We start from the raw sequence: 16,801 nt of genomic DNA, 5'->3' as shown, positions 1-16,801 counted from the left end.
GAATAGTGTCCAAGTCTTGGATGGAGTAAATACCTTTGGAGATTGAGCTAAACCTTTGCTAACACTTTGATCAGATCAATGTCAGAAGGTTAGTTCTCCACAGCTATCAAAAAGACGCCAATAACTCTCTCTTTACTGCTTCACAGCCTCCACTGGTGAAGACTCAGACTGTCACCATCTCAGATACTGCCAATGCTACAAAAGGTGAAATCCCAACCAAAGACGTCCCTATTGTCCACACTGAGACCAAGACCATCACTTATGAGGCTGCCCAGGTAGGGCACAGTTTGATGCCATTAAAAGAAAAACTTTGCATGAAATTGAGGATCTCATAGCTTTATTGCGTAATTCCCATTCAGAAAGAAGAAGGGATCTAACTTCCCCAGAGAATGGAAATGGGAAGCTCATATAAGACAAATGCTGAAGCAAGTGAAGAAATGTTCTGATTGGAGGGGAGGTGTCTTAGAAAGTGGGGAGCAAATATACATTGATGGGTATGGTGTGCTTGTCCATTCTGGTAAGCCCTCTCTATGGGACCTCTACTAGTTTTATCACCAGGTATTACTTACCACTAGCCTGTAGGGTGTGTTCCCTTTTCTGGGGAAACTCCTGCAGGTCAATCATTTTTGTCCTCTGGACAAATCCTTCTTGGAAAGGGGTTTTTCTCTGGGCAATGCAGGTGACCATTTTATTTTACTTCACAAAATCAAAGACTGGAGTAAAGACAATAGATAACCGCTTTTCTCCACTGGATTTCTAGTATTTACTGCAAATAAAGCCATGCTTTTTTGGAGCAATTCTTTCTAGAAGAGACTCCTGATCTAAGGGATGTCCCAAAATGCTTTATTAAAAATAAAATCATCTTAAATCTGATTGCTTATATCCACATAGTTCAATTAGTGTAATGGTTTAAAACATGAGTTTTGTTTTTGTCCTGGCTCCTCCATTTACTTACTAGGGCAAATACTTAAACATCTCTGAGCCTTGATCCCCTTCTTCCCCTCACACCATCCCGTCTCCACCCCTATCCCCCACTATGAAGCCAGTATCTACCTCATGGCATGGGGTTGTTATGAGGATTATATAAGATATAGCATTGTGGAGAGAACTTGAGCACTATGCTTGAAAGCATAAATAAATTGCAGCTATAATAATTATTTAAATTAAATTAATTTTAAAATCACATAAGACTTTAAGTATTTAAAATTTTTTATTACTTCCTACTTGCAGTAAAATTTTCCTCCAGTGCTAGTAATTTGAATGGGTTAGGGTTGATTGATGTTGAATTATCTTTTTTCATTATTATTCACAGGTACTAAAAGCAAGGAAAACTTTTCCCTCTATAATCTGAGTCATTGTTAATTAATTCATGCAACAAATATTTATTGAACATTTATATATCATGTATTCTAGCCCAGGGGATACAAAGCAGTGAACAATGTAGGCACAATCCTTCTCAACTCATATTCTAGTAAGGAGAGCCAGGCAATAAAATACCTAAGTAAATGTATAAATAAATTTCAGACACTGGTAAATGCTATGAAGAAAGTAAACTGAAGTAAAGAATTAATTAGTGGGAAGTAGACTTGGCCCAGTGGATAGGGTGTCCGCCTACCACATGGGAGGGCCACAGTTCAAACCCTGGGCCTCCTTGACCTGTGTGGAGCTGGCCCACACACAGTGCTGATCCGCACAAGAAGTGCTCTGCCATGCAGGGGTGCCCCCGCGTAGGGGAGCCCCACATGCAAGGAGTGCGCCCTGTAAGGAGAGCTGCCCAGCGCGAAAGAAAGTTCAGCCTGCCTAGGAATGGCGCCGCGCAGACACAGCAAGATAATGCAACAAAAAGAAACACAGATTCCCCTGCTGCTGACAACAGAAGTGGACAAAAGAAGAACAGGCAGCAATTGGACGCAGAGAACAGACAACTGGGGCAGGACAGGGGAAGGGGAGAGAAACAAATATAAGTAAATCTTAAAAAAAAAAAGAATTAAATAGTATGGGACTACAGGAAGGATTGTTACTTTTTGTCTAGAACAGTCAAGGAGGAGGTGATGTTTTGACTGGGGACTGAATGTAGGGAAGAAAAGAGCTGGTTGCTCTCACTTAATTCCTTTCATTTAATCCTCATATCACTGTGAACTGAATGGTGATATCCCCATTTAGTAAACAGTGTGGTTTGATGCTTTGCAGTTATATAAACAGAATTTGTATCCTAGCTTAACCATGTACTAGTTGGATAATCTTAGACAAGTCACTAAACTCTTTAAGCCTGTTTCCTCAACTGTAAAATGGGGACAGTACTACCTACCATGCAAGATTTGGGACGGATTAAGTGAAATGTCTGTAAAGCACTTGGTATGTTCATAGACATTCAGTTGATTTTAGTATGCTTTCCCCTTTCTCTCTCTTTTGGTTCAGAGTGTGGAATTTGAATTTGGTAAACAATGAGTGGATTGCTTAAAGTTTTTGAGCTGTGGTGATAAAGTGGCATAATCAAAGCAATGTTTTTGGAAGATGACTCCTAAGCTGTGTGCTGAATATTTTTAAGTAGGGGAAATGCCTGGAGACAGGAATGTGACTAAGGTGGGTTTGGGGAGTTGCTTTTAAAGAACTAAGTGTAGCCTGAGGAAATGAGAAAAAAAGAGATATGTCTAGAGCAGGGGTTCTTAACCAGGGGTCCACCAACCCCTTGGGAAAGATTTCAGGGGTTCCATGATCTTGAATTGAAAAAAATCAACTTACTATCTTTTTCTCTGACTTCTAACTGAAATATAGCGTTTCCTTTATTTATGAATGTATGCAATAAATTTCAGTAGTGTTCATTTCATATCACATTACAATTGTTGTATATCTTGAAAAATCGCTTACACTCATCCATACTTCAAAATTATGGTAGTTGTTAGACCTGACGCTAGTTGAATGCCCCTACATCCTGAGAAGGGGCCCATGGTTTTCACTTGACTGGCAAAGGGTGGCTCAGGCGATTAGGCACCTCCCTCCCACATGGGAGGTTCCCAGATTTGGTTTCTGGTGCCTCCTAGAAAGAGAAGACCAGCACACAACAAGCAGGCACAGCAAATGCAAACAATGAGGGGCAGGGATGAATAAATAAATAAATAAAATCTTAAAAAAAAAATAGTTAAGAACCCCTGGTCTAGAAGAACAGAGAAATGAATGAGTAGAACTTGACAATGAAGAGGACTGGAAAGGGAAGGAATAGGAAACTAATTTAAGATTAGCCAGAGGATGTAGAAAAGAATTACTTGTATACAGGAGGGAAACCCTTTAAATTGTCACTATCATGGAAACAACCTAAATATCCATCAGTAGGGAATTATTTAAATAATTATGCTATATCCACTTAAGATAATTCTTTGCAGCCATTTTTTTAATCTCCCCCACCCTGGCTGTTTGCACATGCTTTCTGCTCTCTGTGTCTGCTCATCTTCTCCTTAGGAGGCATGGGGAACCAAACCTGGGACCTCCCATGTGGGAGGGAGGTGCTCAATTGCTTGAGTCAACTCCACTCCCAGCTTTGTTGTCTCATTGTGTTTCCTAAAACCATATGCTTTATTTAGCACATCACGCTATGTTTCTCCTATGTGTTAGGATTTTTTTTTTAAGATTTATTTTTTTATTTCCCCCCCTTCCTCTCCTCCCACCCTGCTGTTTTTACTGTCTGTGTTGTCTTCTCATTTTCTCTTCTAGGATTCACTGGGATTTGATCCTAGAGACCTCTGATGGGGAGAGAGGTTCCCTGTCAATTACACACCTCAATTCCTGGTTTCTGCTGCACTTCACCTTGACTCTCCCCTTGTCTCTCTTTTTTGATGTGTCATCATCTTGCTGTGTGACTCACTTGCATGGGGCACTGGCTCACCACATGGGCAGTGACTCACGATGCGGGCACTCACATGGGCACTGGCTTGCCTCATGGGCACGCTTTCTCTTCTTTCTCACCAGGAGGCCCCAGGAATCAGTATGGCCTCTCATATGGTAGGTGGAAGCTCTATCTCTTGAGCCACATCTGCTTCCCATGTTAGGATATTTTTAAATGGCTGCTTGTTTCTGCCTGTTTTGTAAGGGCTATACTCAAACCACATGGGCTTCTGTGAGCAAAGTGGTCCTAACGGTCCTAACACCTTTTTATTTTTTTATTTATTTCTCTCCCCTTCTCCGCTCCCCCCTCCCCGTTGTCTGCTCTCTGTGTCCATTTGCTGTGTGTTCCTCTGTGACCACTTCCATCCTTATCAGCAGCACCGGGAATCTGTGCCTCCCTTTGCTGTGTCATCTTGTTGCATCAGCTCTCTCTGTGTGCGGCGCCACTCCTGGGCAGGCTACACCTTCCCCCACACTAGGCAACTCTCTCTACAGGGCCCACTCCTTGCACGTGGGGCTCCCCTACACGGGGGCACCCCAGCGTGGCACGGCACTCCTTGCACGTATCAGCGCTGCGCATGGGTCAGCTCCACACGGGTCAAGGAGGCTTGAACCGCAGACCTCCCATGTGGTAGACGGGCGCCCTAACCACTGGGCCAAGTCCACTTCCCCTAACACCTTTTTAAAACAATTTATTTTGAGCCATTAGAATTTTTTCTTGATATCATGCATATACCACAAAATTTAAGAACTTCAACATAGTGTACTGAAGAATGTCTCTCTTCACACCTGGCCACAGTGCCACAGCTCCCTTCAGTGGAGGCCACCATTGCTGCTGCTGTTTGTTTTTAGTGTCCATGTAGGGATAGTGTGTTCCTATGGAAGCCTGTACATACATACATACATTCCTTTTCTGTCTCATAAACAGTAGCATATTATACATACCACTTTGTACCGTGCTTTTTCATTTAACAATGTATCTTTCATTTAACAGTTTATCTTGGAGATTATTTTCATCAGAGGCTTTTAAAAATAGCTGCAGGGAAGCAAATGTGGCTCAAGTGATTGAGATCCCGCCTACCACATGGGAGGTCCCAGGAGACCTGGATCTCAATTCCAAAACTTGCTAATTTTGTGACCTTGGGCACAACACTTAATTTCCTTGAGCCTTAGTTTTCTCTTCTGAAAAATACCTTTTAAGGTATTGAGATCAAGATAATGTGTGTCTGGGACATAGTATCTATTTAAAAATGGTAGCTATTATCATATTATATTGCTATAATCTATATTTAAAATTTTAACCAGGCTTATGATAATAGGCCAAGATACAAATTGCTTCGTATTAATGATGAGAGACAGTGTAGTATAATAGGGAAAGGTGTTCCTGGTTTTGAACCTACTCCATCACTTACTAATGTTCAGGCAAGTAATTATGAAACTCCCTGTACCTTGGTTTCCTCATTTGTAAAATGGGGCTAATAATAATTATACCTCATGGAACGGTTATAAGAATGGCCATTTAGACCATCATTTAGAACTAAAGATGGTTATTTAGAACTAATACACAGGAAATGCTTTCAAAGTGCCTGATATATAAGTACCAGATAATCATTTGCTATTGTTAATATTTTTTTACTGTGTTTTTGCTGCTGTTTTTATTATCTTGCCTGACGAGCCCAGATACCTTTTGTTTTTCTTCCACAGTCTCACACATTGCATGTCTTTTTGTGGAATATGCTTTCATTTATCTCAGGTAAACACCTAAGAGTGGAACTGCTGAGCCATAAGATAAATGGTTGTTTAACTTTATAAGCAAATTCCAAAGACACATGAGAAAAAAATGAGATATGTCTACAGGGAACTTTGGTAAGAGGGTCAAGGAGAAGAGGTCCTATGAGGGAGGAGTGTAAGTAGGAAATCATAACAATATCTCCTCGATCTTTACCTTCTTCAGAGACAGAGGGGTGTTAAGGTGAGTGGGAGGTAGAAAAAGATAGTCACAGGTTTAATAGAGGAAGAGTTCTTCAAAAGGGTGTAGCCACTCTGGCGTGCAAATTCATATTCATGTAACTATTTATAAATTATTTTTGTATCTCTGATCTCTTTTGAGCCTTGCAACAATGCTGTAGTGTAGGCAGAGTACATATTACAGTACTCCCTTTCACAAATGAGAAAACTAAAGCTCAGAGAAGACAGAATGACTTGTCAATATCCCACAGTTAGTTACTGTCTGAACTGACAAGAAATTTCTTGCCCTTTCTAACTTCTACCTCAAACATTTGTTAGCTGTGGACCTTGGATAAATTATTTAATCTCCTTGGACCTCAGTTTTCTTATCTGTACAGTATAATAATAATAATAGTACCTACCTCAGATATTGAGAGGTATAATTGAGATAATTTGAATCATATACTTGGCATATAGTAGGAGTGCAATAAATATTAGTTGAGTATGAATCTAAGGTAGATAAATGGGTCAGGGATTAAGAAAACGTTGGTGGGAAGTGGATGTGGCTCAAGCGATTGGGCTTCTGCCTACCACTTGGGAGGCCCTGGGTTCAGTTTCCGGTGCCTCCTGAAGAAGGTGAACTAGCAGAGCAGGCAGGCGTGGTGAGCTGATGCAACAAAAGAGACACAGAGAAAAGACCATGAGAGACACGACTAAGCAGGGAGCTGAGGTGGCTCAGGTGATTGAGCACCTCTCTTCCACATGGGAGGTCCCAGGTTCGGTTCCCAGAGCCTCCTAACGAGAAGATGAGAGCACACGGCAGTGAACATAGAGAACAGACAGCTACCTCAAACAACAAGGATGGAGGGTAGAATAAATAAATTAAATAAATCTTTTAAAGAAAAAGAAAATGTTGGTGAATTAGCCAGTTATATAGCTGGTATGATGGTGGCATATAATAAGGCTTACTTAAGTGCCATAATCATGTTCCTCTCTTTGGTTTTGTCTCAATTCTCAGAGTATTGGCTCAATGAAATATGATCCTGGTCATAAAATGATTGGAGGCCTCTGCTTTTAAGGCAAATCTAAGTGATTTATATAATGACAGAGAAAGTTAGTAACCTAATTTTTTTTTCTTTCTGTAGTGTACTGTATGAAAATGGTTGCAATTCTTTAAATCCCTCTCAGAGGAAGTATACAATAACAGTACCAGGTATTTCAGGTCATTGTTACCTGAAAAGCATGTTGTAGTAGGCAAACTCCATCCTTCCATGTCCCTTTCTCTCTGTCTTGGTCACAGGGTCAGTAGCTCTAAGTCTAACTGACAGCCCAAAGTGTTGCTGATAACTTTTTGTCAGGCTGAGTTTGTCCCCTGCATCTCTCTTCCTTTTTGCTAATGTCACTTCTCAGCCTGGTCATAATATCATAATAACATTTTGTTTTAGTCATAATAGAGTGAGCACTGGAGAAACAAGAAGTAGCCCCACTGCTCTTATTCTCTATATAGATTAGTTGTGTGACTCGGTCTTTGAAATACTTTAAAAACCTTCCTAATAAGGAGGTCCCATTTCAATAATAGTTTTGTTATCAGAAATGTCAGTAAGAGATTTTAGACATATCTCCTCTTATTTTGCCCTAAAAGGACATTTCCTACCTCATTTGCTCCAGTATCCCATCCTGATCTTCAAAGAAGATAGCTTGAAATTTCTTGGCCTCTTAAACCCCAGCAAGGACTTTCCCAGTTCTTTCTGAAAAGTCCTGTGATATGATTCAGAACCTACCCAGGGCCTAACCAACTAAGAGTTTATACCTTTTCTGCCTTAGGCAGTATGCAAAGAGCACCAGATTTCTGTAGAAAGAATGATTGTCACTTACTAGTTTTGAGTCTTTGGGCAAATTATTTACCTTTTCTGAGCCTGAGTTTTCTTACCTGGGAATGCTAGTGATCTTTGCCCTTTCTATTTGTTTCATGGGGCTAATACGAACATCAAAAAACATGTTTTGAAAGCCATTTGTAAACTATAAAATGCTTATACATGTGTGTAGTTATTGTCACTCTTGAACCTGTATACTTCTGCCTCATCTTTCTGATGCAGTTCCTTCACTGACCCAATGCTAAGGAAATTGGATCCATCTAACTTTTTTAGAAGGAATCTTGTTCCCAGGGAATTTATTTATTACTACTTCACCTTAAGGAAGTCAAGTTTTTTATTTAAAATATGCAGCTGAAGAGCAAAGCTTCAGCCTTCAACATTTGCCTACAAGTCATGGTGATGAGTTGTGCTTCCTTCTGCAGGCTGATGATAGCAGTGGAGACTTAGACCCAGGAGTCTTGCTGACAGCTCAGACCATCACATCTGAGACCACAAGCAGCACCACCACAACTCAGATTACTAAGGTAACAGACCAGCTATAACTTTTTTCTGGAATCCAGTAGCATGCTGAGCTTGCTGCCTCTTTTCCTGAAGGACCCTGGTCCTTAAGTAAAGGTTTTCAGTGCCATCCCTAGAAACACAAGTTATTCTAAGCTTCCTCTGTGGAAAGGCCCTGCTGCTTTCCCCAGGAGTGAACCCAGGGAGACCCTAAGAATATTCCTGCCTATTTAGCAATCTCAGCAGTTTCCAAAAAGAACCACAGTCAAGAAGTAAGTGGTTGTTCTCTTTGCACATCTGTCAGCCTCTCTGATCTCTGATAGTGAGTCCCCTATCTGTCTGTAGAGGTAAGTTTAAAAAGTCAGTTTAAAGGCAGGTGTTTTTGTATTATTACGCAACCATATTTCCCAAGCTAAAAATCAGGACCAAGGGTCTGACAAAGAATCTTTGTGTCATGTCCAGGTTGGACCATGTAAACTGTTGTTTCGATGCTGAAATATTAGAATTATTAGAATATGGCAAGAGGGACAAGATATCTAAAATTGGACCTATCCCCAGAAAATCAGAGACAATCCATATTTGCTGTAGCACTAGAGTAAAATGTATTTTCTTGTAGATAAGAATCTAGGTTCTTAGAACAAAGATGACTGGGAGCCAATTACGTAATGTGTCTAGACCTTCACTTTCCTCCTATGCCAAGCAGAGATACCTACCCACCCTCAGAAGGTTATTTGAAGATCTTTTGACATCAAGAATGTGGAAATGCTTTAAAATAAAGAGTCCAATTTCAGGGAGCAAATGTAGCACAAGTGATTGAGTGCCTGCTTCCCATGTATGAGGTCCCAGGTCAATCCCCAGTACTTCCTAAAAACAAAACAAATGAAAAAAATCAACTCTCATTGGAGAGCAGATTGTAGCTCAGTGGTTGAGCACCTGCTTCCCATGTATGAGGTTCTGGGTTCAATCTCTGGTACTTCCTAAAAAGAAAAAAAAGACTCCAATTTCAATCTGTGTGGCATTTTGTTCATTATTTTCTGTTGTTGTTTTTTCCCTTCTGAAAATTATCAAATAAGATATACAGGAGAAGAACAAAGGGAAACACCTATCGTTTTGTTTACTCACTGAATTTCTGTTGTGTTTTGAGGAAGAAAGAGGAAAGAGTAAATAAATAGAGCACTGTGCCCTCAGTTTAATTTGTTAAAGATTTTAGCAATCCAATGGAGTAGAGCTGTGCTCAGTTTATCAGTTCTTAGCCAAGATTTTGGACAGGTGGGTGAGAAAGCTAGCCTATGCAGAACCCAGCAGCAGACTAAAATTTGAAGTGAAGCTTTAAGAACAATCTCTTACTGTAGTTTTATTCTGTTTTCTCTTGTTTTCCTTCCTACCTTCCTTCTTTTCTCCCTCCCACCCTCCCTCCCTTCCTTCCACCTGCCCTCCCTTTCTCTCTCTCTCTCTCTCTCACTCTCGCTCTCATTATATTACTAAACTCATATGACCAACTCCTTTTGGTTTCAGACTGTGAAAGGTGGGATTTCAGAGACCCGGATTGAAAAAAGAATTGTGATCACAGGAGATGCCGATATTGACCATGATCAGGTGGGAATGCTGAGGAGATTCTGGTGAGGGGTCGCTGGGCAGGAAGACTGTTGAATGTAGAAGGAGTTTGCTTGCAAAGGGCTCCCCTGCCATCTTCATCTCCAAAGAGGCCCTTTTTGCCACTCTGGCTCTTAATCAAGAAGGAGAACAAAAGAGGGGAGCAGGTGTAGTTTGGTAGTTGAGCACCTGCTTTCCATATACAAGGTCCTGGGTTCAATCCCCAGTACCTCCTGGAAAAAAAAAAAAGGACAACAAAAATAAAAATACAGAGACCTATCCTATGGAAAGAACCCTTTTTAATTCATTCATTTAATCATTAGGTATAAATGCTGAATTTTTTACCTTCACAGCCTCTGCCTCATGAGCTTCCTGTAGAACAGAGCCTAAGCAGCTTCAGGTGCTGCATTTGTAAATTAGGGAAGTAAGAATGTGCAATGGTTTTTATTCAACTTTGTTTTCTTTTTAGTTTTTAATTGTTTATATTTTCAATTATTAAATGTACAAAATTAAAAAAAAATATATATATATATATATATATACACAGAATGTGCAATGGAAAGAACAGGGGCTTTAGACTCACATTGAATTTGGTTTAAATCCTGATTCGTAATTAGCACCTAACTTCTCTGGGCCTCAATTTCTCCTCTATAAGATGGGGATTATAATGTCTTTCTCTCAAGGTTTTTTTTTCTTAGATTTATTTTTTATTTATTTCTCTCCCCTTCCCCACCCTCCCCAGTTGTCTGCTCTCTGTCTTTTCACTGTATGTTCTTCTGTGTCTGCTTATATTCTTGTCAGCATCACCAGGAATCTGTCTCTTTTTTTTGTTGCATCATCTTGCTGCGTCAACTCTCCATGTGTGTGGTACACTTTTTTCACGCTGGGCGGCTCTCCTTATGGGGCACACTCCTTGCGTGTGGGGCTCCCCTACATGGGGGACACCCCTGTGTGGCACAGCACTCCTTGTGTGCATCAGCACTGAGCATGGGCCAGCTCATCACACGGGTCAGGAGGCCCTGGGTTTGAACCCTGGTCCTCCCATGTGGTAGGTGGACGTTCTATCCATTGAGCCAAATCTGCTTCCCTCAAGGATGTTTTGAGGCTCAAATGATATACTGGATGTACAAGTGTGTGGCACATGGTGGACTTGCAGTAAATAGAGCTCTTGTCATTCAGGAGTTACCATGTACCAAAATCTGTGCCAGAGATGGTAGATAATACTAAAACAAAGCGAAGGCATAACCCCTACCCTTAGAGGGCTGTCATAGCTAAGGATACAACTAGGGGGCACATGGTGTGATGGACAAGAAATCAGGAGACTTGAAACTTGGTTTCTGTCCTGGATCTGTCACTTACTTGCAGTGTGACCTTGGGCACATCACTTTATCTCTGAATTTTTTTCCTCTTCAAAAAGAATAGGTTGATCTAGATAATTTCTGGGCCCTTCTGAGTGCTAAAAAATCTATGTTTTATGTTAATTAGGTGCTAATTGTGTTCTGTAAGCAATTAGCAAATAATAAGGTCAGGATTAATGTTCCCAATTATCTGCTGGATAAATTAGAAGTAAAGTTGCAGAGAAGAGGGGATAGAAGAGACTGCATGCACATATTTCTGAAATCATTGACAGGATTGCTGAAGCAATAATTCTTTGGCCTTTATGCTCATATGCTAAATGCCTTTTTTTTAAAAAAAAAAAGGAAAGCTGGGCTGCAGTGTTGGCAGTTCCCTTGCTAGGAAAATTGAGACATACAGATGAGGACACTAGGCTCAGGGTCCCAGAAGAAAGGCTGTGAAGCCCAAGTAAGAGACCTTGCAGTCTGTTGCCCAGCTCAGTGGGTCCCACTGCATGCCCAGCCTACACTTACTTATTTAGTTGGGATGATAAGAATCCTACTGTGGATGTGCTCAGTCTGTGCTAGACAGCATGAGTAGTAAATGAGAAAGTGGCGGGGGGGGGGGGGGGGGGGGGAGAAATAAAATAAATAAATAAGTCTTTTTTAAAAAAAAAAGATGTTAAAAAAAAAATGAGAAGGTGTTTGAGGTTTGGAATGATAGACCTGGGTTGAATCCTGACTCTGCAACTCACTGCTTGATTGTCCTTAGACAAGTTATTTTACCTCTGTAAGCTATACTTTTACCATCTATAAAATAAAGATAATCATAAGTTTCTTCCCGGGTTGTTGTGACAAAGGGATAGCTCAGAGAAGTACTCCACTGTCCCTCAGTTCTCCTAGGTACCAAGATACAGAATGCATAAGATCAGTACATTTTGGCTGGGGAATGAGGTACTTTAAGGACTAAGGAGAAGCAGTATCATGCAGGGTTTCATAGATTAACCAGAGAGAGAGCTTCAAGTGGATCTCAAGCATGGGCAGATGGTTTGGACAAACAGGATCAAGTAGCATAAGCAGGAGCCTATTAAGGTATAGAGGTGGCAGATCCAAGCTTGGCTTTAATGGGAGCCAAGACCAGAAGAGGCATCTTCTTTCTTTCCCATTTTCTCCTAGAGATGGTTATTAAGAGCCAGGGTCAGCAGTCCAACTGGTCAGGTCTAACTGAAGTCCTTTCTGATTGGGGAATTGACAGTTTGAGAATCCCCATACTACCATTCGTTCCTTGCTGCAAACACTGTGTTGAACAAGTATTATACCTTAGACTTGCAGACCAAGGAAAGTAATGTCATTACACAGAGACTTGCAGACCAAGGAGAGTAGCGTCATTGCTCTCCTTTGATTTTCCTTCTGCTCTCTTCAACTTTTCTAAAATAATCAAGGGAAGTGGACTTGGCCCAGTGGTTAGGGCGTCCGTCTACCACACGGGAGGTCCGCGGTTCAAACCCCGGGCCTCCTTGACCCTGTATGGAGCTGGCCCACACACAGTGCTGATGCACGCAAGGAGTGCCATGCCACGCAGGGGTGTCCCCTTGTAGGGGAGCCCCACACACAAGGAGTGCACCCTGTAAGGAGAGCTGCCCAGAGCAAAAGAAAGTGCAGCCTGCCCAGGAATGGTGTCGCACACAGAAAGCTGACAGAACAAGATGACGCAACATTTCCGTGTTGCTGACAACAACGGAAACGGACAAAGAAAGAACATGCAGCAAATAAACACAAAGAACAGACAACTGGAGTGGGTGCGGTGGGAAATAAAATAAATAAATAAATATTTTTTAAAAAATAAAATAATCAAAATTCTCCAAATCTAAAACCCGGATCACCCTAGGAAACAAAAAGACAGAGTGGTAAAGAAGAAAGTCTGATAGATGAATTAAAATCCTATTGCATTTTATCCCAATCACAAACTTAGTCAAATTCCCATAAATTTTATAGATTGTATTAAAAAGTTCAAATATGTTCAGTTTTCCTTTTTTTTTCCCAGAAAAGGATTTTTTTAATTCAAGTAACTGCAAATAGGAAACCGGAGGAGGGTCCCAGACTGAGACAAGCAATGCCTGCCCTATCCTCTGACAGAACAGGGGGGAAAGGTGGCCCTATACCTTCACTGGTTGCCACGCGCCTCCCCTCCTCACTGCTGCAGCAGCCTAAGGGCAGGGCCCCTTTACCCTGGGGCTGGGGTAGTCGTAACCCAGCCTGCAGTCCCCCACCTCTTCCCCATGAAGCCTATCTTCAGGGAGCGGAATATGCTTTGCCCACTTTTTAATTTGCTTTTCTGTCTTTTAGTTGTTGAGTTGTTGGTCTTTTTATATTTTGTATATTAAACCTAATGGGTGGAGCCTCTTTTGGGGGTGATGGTTGTACAACACAGTGGATGTACTAAAAACCTCTGAATTATACACTTTAAATGAGTGAATTTTATGGCATGTGAATTATATCTTGACAAAAAAATACATGTTTTAATGATTTTCTGGTCATAAAAATAGTCATTTAGAAAAGTACCAAAAAAACTATGAATGACATATGTCATCCATGATAGCATACTTTAGATCTTGATAGCTTAGACCATAACACCTTAGACGCTGATAATGTCTGATGTGTATCATTCCAGACATCTTTCTGTGATCAGATAAGTGTTTATTAAAGTAAAATATTATTTTTTTAAATGCTGTTGCATTATTTACTAGCTATGAAACATTAAGCACTTTACTTAACCATTGAATTTCAGTTTCCTAATCTATAAAATGGGAATAATGATACTATCCTAATTCACTGAGCTGTGAGGAAGATAAATAAATTACATGGTTAGGCCAGTACATGGTATATAGTAGGCATGCAGTGAATGTTCACTTCCTCCTTTCCTTTTTCCTCATCCTTCCTTCATTCTCTCTACTTTAGCCAAAGATATCACTTCCCTTTTGTAGCACACTTCTTTTTTTTTTCCTTTTTTTTTTAAAAAAGATATTAGATTACATAAATGCTACAGAGAATATATAGGGGATTCTCATATGCCCTGCTCCCCACACCTCCCACATTTTCCCACATTAGCAACATCTTTCATTAGCGTGGTACATTCATTGCAATTGATAAACACATTCTGGAGCATTGCCACTAAGCATGGATTATAGTTTACATTGTAGTTTACACTCTCTTCCACTCAATTCTGTAGGTTATGGCAAGATACATAATGGCCTGTATCTGTTGTTGTAATGTCATTCAGGATGATTCCCAAGACCTGAAAATGCCCCCATATTATACCTGCTAGAATCACAATAAGTCTATAGTAGAATACTGGTAAGTATACTTTAGTCCATAGTTCATTCCCCAAACCATGTAGCATACGTCTTTATTTTCCTCTCCTGTCTTGAACTTCTTGGTTACACTACGTTGAACTCAGATTTTCCTTTGTCCTCTAGACTTACTTCTTGAGTGACTCCTCCCTGGCCCGCACAAGCAGGTGCAGCTCTGACCCCTGAAGTCCCTCTCTGGATTTCTTGAAAAAGCACTAACCTTCCCTGTCTCTGTGTTACCAGTTCAGGAATCTCCCTTTGTAGGATTGGGTGGGTAAGGTATTTGTCAGCTTGGTTTAGCCTAAATGTTGCCCTGGGACAGCAGACAGTAGTATTGTATTAGCCAGAGAAATGATATCCTATGAACTCTGCTTTGCCTAATGGGCTTGTTTCTGTCTTTCTCAGGTCCTAGTACAAGCCATCAAGGAGGCAAAGGAACAGCACCCAGACATGTCAGTGACCAAGGTGGTTGTCCATCAGGAAACCGAGATCTCTGAGGAATGAGCTCAGGTAGGGGGTATTTCTGTTGGATTGAGGATACCCATTGTCACAGACTCAGAGAGCTCTGGACAGGAACCCTGTACACTTGGGGAGCCCATCTCTACAAATAGGTATCCACACTGGAACTTGGTAAAATGAAGACCAAGGAGAGGCTAAGTGTTGTGGGAGATACAGGAGGTTATTAAGTATCTGGCTCCAACTTAACCATACATTAGTGTCTGGTAGGAGGAGATACACCAAACTTGGAGATAAACCCCCACCCACCTGCGAAATCTTCATGTATCTTCCTACTTCTCCACTTCACCTTCCTCCTCCCTTCTCTCTGCTGCTTTAACCCACTTGTTACCGGTATCTCTGAGCTTACCTGGAAGAACAAGAAGAGGAAAACAAAACCAAGAAGGGCAAGATCAAGATGTCTGTCTAGGGAAACGGACTTTGGCCCAGTGGTTAGGGCGTCCGTCTACCACATGGGAGGTCCCGGGTTCAAGCCCCGGGCCTCCTTGACCCGTGTGGAGCTGGCCCATGCGCAGTGCTGATGCGCGCAAGGAGTGCCGTGCTACACGGGTGTCCCCCGCGTAGGGGAGCCCCACGCGCAAGGAGTGCACCCATAAGGAGAGCCGCCCAGCGCGAAGGAGGGAGCAGCCTGCCGAGGAATGGCGCCGCCCACACTTCCTGTGCCGCTGACGACAACAGAAGCGGACAAAGAAACAAGACGCAGCAAAAGACACAGAAAACAGACAACCGGGGGAGGGGAGGGGAATTAAATAAATAAAAATAAATCTTAAAAAAAAAAAAAAAAAAAAGATGTCTGGAAATGGGGGATGGGGGTTAGAGCAGGGTGTATTGGGGGAGGAATGGCTGAAACTCTGGAGCAAGACTAGAAAATTGGGAACAGAGTAGCTGCTTTCTGGGAGCCAGGGATCCAAATAAATTCATGCCTAAAAGTAGTTTACCTTTGACTTATAGAAGCTGTCGATGAGAACTGAGACTAGACCCTGGAAAACTTTCTGAGCCCTGATTGCCCCCTGTGACCACAAGAACTTGGCAGTGATACCATATCAGAGAAAAAGAGGAGTGGGCAACTCTCTCCTTCGCAGGATTTTAAAATTGTGTTTCTTTCTTTCCTTTAGGAACTATCTTATCCCCAACTCCCTGCTCTTCTCCCATACAAGAGAAAACCAGCAAAATGATAAAGAAGCTAACCTGGAGTAGTCAGACTTCAGACTTTCAAGATTATCCTAAACCACCAGAAAATTTTATTTTCTATTTGGAATTTATACCAAGAGATTCTTCTAGGTATCACTGATCCTTTTGAATACCATTTTCTATATTGTGATACCAGAAATTGCTTAGCTTTTCGCTCTTTGGACTGTTTTTAAATTTTTTTTTTCTTTTAAATGGGGTGGCTTGCAACCCCTTCAACCTTGCCTTTCCCCATTTATTTCCAATTCAGATACTAACAGGGTCCACAGAATTCTTCAGGAAATTCTCCAAAGACTCTGTCAGCTGTGTTGGAGGCCAACGCCAGCTGAGCTTCCCTGCACCTCTCCTAGTTTTATACCCTTTGAATGACAGCAAAATTTTAAAAACGAGCCCTTTCTCAGAGCCAATGATGTGACTTTACCAGAATGTCATACAGGGTGGCTACCCTGATCCACAGACCCCAGGAAAAAGTCCCTGGCCCTCACTCTGTTGCAGGTGATTTGGGTGAAACAGAAACTTCTGCTAAGAATGTAATATTCTTTTCCTTCCTTTTTCCCTGCCTTCCTCCCTCCCATTCTTCTTGGAGCTTCTTTAGATCAAAGACATAAGAAGTTGCTTGAGA

The 16,801-nt window shown here is 41.4% G+C and overlaps 1 protein-coding gene and 1 long non-coding RNA gene across 22 annotated transcripts in view; one reads left to right on the top strand and one right to left on the bottom strand.

Moving 5' to 3' along the window:
• Positions 1-7,137, bottom strand: part of LOC131279889 (uncharacterized) — a 59,889-nt gene extending 52,752 nt beyond the window's left edge. The window contains exon 1 of the long non-coding RNA XR_009187387.2: positions 7,060-7,137. This is a non-coding gene — a long non-coding RNA (uncharacterized lncRNA). The remainder of the gene's footprint in view (positions 1-7,059) is intronic.
• Positions 1-16,801, top strand: part of EPB41 (erythrocyte membrane protein band 4.1) — a 240,694-nt gene extending 223,893 nt beyond the window's left edge. For 20 of the 21 annotated variants that reach the window (XM_058304765.2, XM_058304760.2, XM_058304761.2 and 17 more), the window contains 5 exons: positions 147-275; positions 8,123-8,224; positions 9,714-9,794; positions 14,881-14,985; positions 16,107-16,801. In XM_058304765.2, coding sequence (XP_058160748.1) covers positions 147-275; positions 8,123-8,224; positions 9,714-9,794; positions 14,881-14,979 — 411 coding nt within the window. In that variant the 3' untranslated portion in view covers positions 14,980-14,985; positions 16,107-16,801. The remainder of the gene's footprint in view (positions 1-146; positions 276-8,122; positions 8,225-9,713; positions 9,795-14,880; positions 14,986-16,106) is intronic. The other variant, XM_071217597.1, reaches the window with a different exon arrangement.

Source organism: Dasypus novemcinctus, chromosome 9 (genome assembly GCF_030445035.2).
Source record: "Dasypus novemcinctus isolate mDasNov1 chromosome 9, mDasNov1.1.hap2, whole genome shotgun sequence".
NCBI classification, from domain to species: Eukaryota; Metazoa; Chordata; class Mammalia; order Cingulata; family Dasypodidae; genus Dasypus; species Dasypus novemcinctus.
Note: the sequence above shows the minus strand (reverse complement) of the source record. Positions and strands in the feature narration are given on the sequence as shown.